Genomic DNA, 5,801 nt, shown 5'->3' on the forward strand with positions numbered 1-5,801 from the left:
TATTCTGATCATCTAAGTAATTGTCAGGAGTAAAAATATTCATACATTCCTCAAAAAAGAAGTTACTTTAAGCTTAGATTATTCAATAGATAGCTCCGGTTGTTTACGTAATGTAAACCATGCCGTTTAGATAATATCCACACTGAATTTAATGAAATAAAAACAAAAATAGTTGGGTTTGAGGAAAGTTCTGAGATAAAAAATCACACAAACCCCTTAATCTGTCTCCCTCTCTCTTCCCACAATAAGTTCAGCTTTGTGCTGACAGGAAGTGGATTGTCAAAAGGACCCTTGTCTCCCAGTAGAAGCTCTGTCGTTATGTCGACAAAGTGTGAATGTTCTTCTAACCTTTGACCCTTATTTCCGAAGAGTTCTCCATTCAGGCTTGACGCACCCTACAGTGAGAAATTCTATGGGACCAGCTTGGAATTTTTCTTTTGTGGACAGGACAACTATACAGAGAATTTATTTTCCATACATAATCGAGCAAAAATACTACGAAGCAAAAACGAAAAAAAATAAAAAATAAATAAAACAGTTCTAAATGATATATTGAATTTTGTAATCTTCAAAGCCTTACAAAGTGTTTTCGCAATGAGGTCATTTGATTGGAAGTCTTAGGCCCTAATGTATGTGTATACTTTTCTCATTTATGAACTACCAACACTTTATAAGTATAAAAAAATATTCAACTGCCAAGTTAACACAAAACTTTTTTGTGTGTATGTGAACAGCGTTCTTTTCCAACTAATCTGCAGTTAGTGTGTAAATTTACTAGTGATATTTATCAAGTTGTCTGATTTCATGTAGATTTTATTAATCTAAAAAATCACTAATTTGTATAATTCACGACGTGCAACTAATTTTTGTTTTATTTTGTTTCAGAATTTTGCGCATAAGGATCTGCACTTAGGGTCCCTAATTTTGAATTGAGAGACTTAAGGGAAAGCTGCTAATCAACAGCACCCCTCATCAACTTTTGGGCCACTCTTGTCTGACCGAATAATAGGATGCAACGTCACTTTTATAGTGCATTCACAATCTCAAAGTGCGGAGCGCCTTTTTGCGGCGACAGGTAAAGTACCCTGAATCCTAGAATTAACATTTTAACAAGGCTTTCTTTCCTTAGGTTGTGAGAAAGAAGATTTATTAATAAATGTTTAATTTATGTTTAAGTTTTGCTTAACTCATCTTCTCCCTGAGGTTTCCCTTGGTGGCTCAGTTGTAAATGTGGAGTTCGATCCCTGTGATGAATGCAACACAGTTAGTTCATTGTACAGTTATGCAATTAGCAACAAATAAATCATCTTTCTGAGGTAGTTTAGGCTTGAGGCGAGGAAAATCATATGACACAACTAATAGAGATTTGTTTGTTTGTAATTAAGCACAAAGCTACACAATGGGCAATCTGCCAACCATGGGTAGCGAAACCCAGATTCTAGCATTGTAAGTCCGCAGACATACTGCTGTGCCACTGGGGGCACTAATACAGAATCCAGCTGGCTATGGTATCATATTTTTACATTACGATAATTCTCATGGACCTCAAAGGTATATCTTGAAAAGAAAAGAGAATACACTATATAGAAGAAATATGCCATTAATTTACTCTTTATGTTTAATAAAATAAATAAAGGAACATTGTATTTGTTTAAGTACAAAGCTGCACAATAGGCTATTTGCGCTTTGTCCACCAGGGGGGAATCGAATCGTAGATTTTAGCGTTATAAGTCCGTAAACTTCCCTTTAATCCAATTGGGAACTACATTTCTTTACATTTACAGAGATTCCAAGATTGATCAATTACCAAGAAAGAAATATATGTGTATGGGTAATCCGCACCTGTTTAAAGGGGTCTGGTGTATGCCTCCAGAAGTTTCTTTGGAGCTAAATAGTGCATTCTGGTGGATTTGAGGGATTACAGTGCACAGTATGAAGACTCTAAAGCTTAATATAGTGGAATGGAAAGAAAGATACCATTGTTATACAAAGTGGCATTCGTGCAAGTACAGAAATCTTGAAATGTACACACAGGTAATAAAACTTAATATCATCTCCAAACGACGAAGATGCATCGTTTACGAAATTTTTACATTTTTATGAAGAGAAGGGATCGCCGGAAAATATCGAAGACACTAGGTGAGAGAGGCTACTCTCCGAATAGTTTTCCTTTGATCACAAGACTCGATAATTAATGTTTAGACTGATTAAACATAAAATAATTGAGATTTGCACTTTGGGCCATGTGGGTGAAAAGGAATCAAATCTCATGTGACTCACGGTAAATACGCTACACTACGCATTTCTATATTCACCCACCCTAATATTTTGTATTATGGGCCCGGCATGGTCAGGTGGTTAGGGCGCTCGATTCGCAATCTGAGGGTCGCGGGTTCGAATCCCCATCACACCAAACATGCTCGCCCTTTCAGCCGCGGGGGCGTTATAAAGTGACGGTCAATCCCACTATTCGTTCGTAAAAGAGTAGCCCAAGAGTTGGCGGTGGGTGGTGATGACTAGCTGCTTTCCTTCTAGTCTTACACTGCTAAATTAGGGACGGCTAGCACAGATATCATTCGTGTAGCTTTGCGCGAAATTTAGAACAAACAAACAAACATTTTATATTATTATATTTCGCTTGTTTGTCTGTTGTTAAGCACAAAGCTACACAATGGACAATCTGTGTTGTGCCCGTCACGGGTATCTAAACCCGATATTGTGCGTTATAAGCCTTAAGACTTACCGCACTCTACTTTGCTATAAGATGAATATGTAGACACTTTAAAACAAGAAAACAAATACAAACATTAATTGTTTCTCAAGTTTTTTTGAGTCATGTATTTCATTTATTGTGAGCACGTTATTTTTGTCATTGAAAGCTCACACATTGTTTCTTCTATTTCAGTATATTAATTTGTGAATACTGAACATTTCAGTATAGGTTTAGGTACTTTTGTTACCCAACTCTAATATCTTACAATTATATTACTGCATACTGAGTTGCATCCATTTTTTCGTAATGTATGTGTTTGATGCGGTTTTCTAGACTTTGATTAACGTAATTATATATCTTATTTCCACATAATAAATGTAGGAGATAGATAGCGTCTGTAGATAGCAAGTAAGACTTGCTCAAACTGGCAAATTACCTGCCCTTATACATAAGGCGATTGAACGTAGTCACCTAGAGGTAAACAGTATAGTTTGTGAAGAGAAACTGTTCTCTAACGCGTCAGCTGTTCTTGATGTCCTGGTTCTTGTGGTAGAGACAAGGTGGGGGTTCCCTATATGTACACAAAAAGCTAAGAATCACGGTATTTTTTCGGACTTCTGATTACAGTCTCTGCTGTCACGCTGTTTCTGACAAAAACTGATGACAAAAGTTTGCAAAATTAAACATGTTGAACATCCTCTCTTCTTTCCATACTTGCCCATGGCATTTGACTTACGTACGTTAATGTATCCACGAACGCCCCCTACAGTAAGAATATTTGATGCGGGTTGTTAACTAAAATCTTGACTCAATATGACAGCTTTGATCCTGGATGTACAGCGATAACTCACGCCGGGTGCTGATAGACAAGCTTTCCTGTCCCGGAGAACTTGTTTAAGACGGTTTGATACACCGAACCGGATTCGTACTAGATGTACATAGGGGAAGAACGTTAAGATAGTGATCATTGGAATTTCTTGCTACTAATTTGAAAAGATGATGAAAGAAAGAACAAAGCGCTGTTTACTATTCCTATAGCCATTTAACTTTGTGCTGGAGGTATTGATTAATTTTCAGTTACACTTATATTTCTTTGAATGGGATTAATTATCCGTAATAAAGTGTGTAATGATACATTGCATTGTAGCCAAGGCCCATAACAAAATTCTAACTATTTAAATCTTTCAAATAGGTTCAATTGTATATAAACGAGAAAACCAGACCAAACGTATAATATAAGCAATTATTAGAACTTGAACGCCCCCCAGTAGCACAGCGGTACGTCTGCGGACTTACAACGCTAGAAACCGGGTTTCGATACCTGTGGTGGGCAGAGCACAGATAGCCCATTGTGTAGCTTTGTGCATAATTACAAACAAACAAGAACTTGAACATACGGTTACTAGAATAAAGGATGTCTAAATACTGTATATGTAACGTACACCAAACGCCGGAACTAAAACAGGTAGATCTGTAACATAAAGTTTCAAACATTTACCTCAGTTGAAACTGATTAGAATCCAATCATTGAATTAATGTTTTGTAGATCTAAAATAAAGAGAAAGTATTAACTGTAGATATTGAGGATTTATCTAACCTTATAAGAACTATGTTTTAAGTCTCCTGCTGCTCTTGGAACTACTTTCTCCGTGTCGTTCGTATTCAGTATGATCATAATTACGCAATATGACCCTCCGCACCGCAACTTATATTGTAACAAGAAGGGCGAGGTCAATCTTAGACGAAACACACATCAAGCACACTAAAGAAGCAAAAGTCCAGAGGAACTGCATCAGGAGACTCGACAGCAATGTGCTGGAGTAGGACTGCTGGGGCTTGTTTTAACCATTTTTGTCATGAAAACTGCCATTAATTTCCAGGTGTAGATGGAAGCTTGTGAGCTTTCATCAACTTTAAATCCTTGTCTGCTATCTTGTATACAATACCATGAGATACACCCAACTACAGATGTTTTAGTTAGAGAGTAATCGTATATTTTCTTTTTAAAATCAGGCCATTGGTCCAAACTAGTTTCGAGAGTGGTTTTGGAGCCCGTTTCTGTACTAAACGCTTTTCAAGCAGGTTACTGAAGGTTCTATTCTTCGAAATATTATTTCCGTTGAGTCTACGTTGTTTAACTATTTCACCTGTTATTGAAGGTTCTATTCTTCGAAATATTATTTCCGTTGAGTCTACGTTGTTTAACTATTTCACCTGCGACATATTCTTCTAACAATAAATCAAAATGTGACAGCACTGCACTGTCGAATTATCAGACATTCGCCGTTGACCAAAAATATATGTACCAAACATGTCTCCTGTGGCACCACGGGTCGTATGTGCGACGACACGAAATTTTGTAATAGTATATGCAAGTCGTTCTTATAAAATGCGATTAACTTTCTGTAAAATATTAAACTGCAACATGGATTAAGCTTTACAAACATGTTTAATGCCGTTTTTCTGCTAGATAGAAAAATAGCTAGCAATGTAATAGTGTCCCCCTAGCAACCCAGTTTCTTGTCAGTTGAGGAAACCTTGACAATAATACCAAGGAAGATAAGCAGGCAGTGTCAATGTCGTAACGAGAACCTGCATTCAAACCCACGCCCACTGGAATAGTCGCCTTCAAAGGACACATTACTGTGCCTCGAAATTTCCTAAAGCTTTTCAAACGTAAGCAGCGCACAGGTGGGTAGAATAAATTACATTTTTGTCAGGCCTGATCGACACACACTCTCTTTCATACACACACACACGCCAGGGCTCAGCTCTAACGCGAAGAGCGAATATCAATTATAAACGACGGAAACCCCATACAGAAGACCTGAATTTACAGTCGACAAACGACCACCAAACTGCCAGGAAACCATTAAAAGCTTCGGCCATTAAAACTTTTAGTGCACTATTATGCGTAAAACTTTGACAGAGCTTTCTTTTTCGAACACTAGAAGTTTTAATAAAAAATAAAAATAAAAGAGGCGCCAAAATAATGCAACATGGTAAGTACTAAGATATATAATAGCTAAGTATTACATGCAGTTTGGATACTTTTACAAATGACTAATTAATTTGTGTTAAACAACAC

At 37.0% G+C, this 5,801-nt stretch overlaps 1 protein-coding gene across 1 annotated transcript in view; it reads right to left on the reverse strand.

Annotated features, from left to right (window-relative positions):
- LOC111088788 overlaps window positions 1–5,251 on the reverse strand; it is a 74,398-nt gene extending 69,147 nt beyond the window's left edge. Inside the window, exon 1 of the mRNA XM_022399767.1 lies at window positions 4,311–5,251. Within this exon, the coding sequence (XP_022255475.1) occupies window positions 4,311–4,388 (78 nt within the window). The 5' untranslated portion in view covers window positions 4,389–5,251. The remainder of the gene's footprint in view (window positions 1–4,310) is intronic.
- Window positions 5,252–5,801: the final 550 nt, after the last annotated feature.

The sequence above is a fragment of the Limulus polyphemus genome, unplaced genomic scaffold (genome assembly GCF_000517525.1).
Source record: "Limulus polyphemus unplaced genomic scaffold, Limulus_polyphemus-2.1.2 Scaffold103, whole genome shotgun sequence".
In the NCBI taxonomy this organism is placed as follows: Eukaryota; Metazoa; Arthropoda; class Merostomata; order Xiphosura; family Limulidae; genus Limulus; species Limulus polyphemus.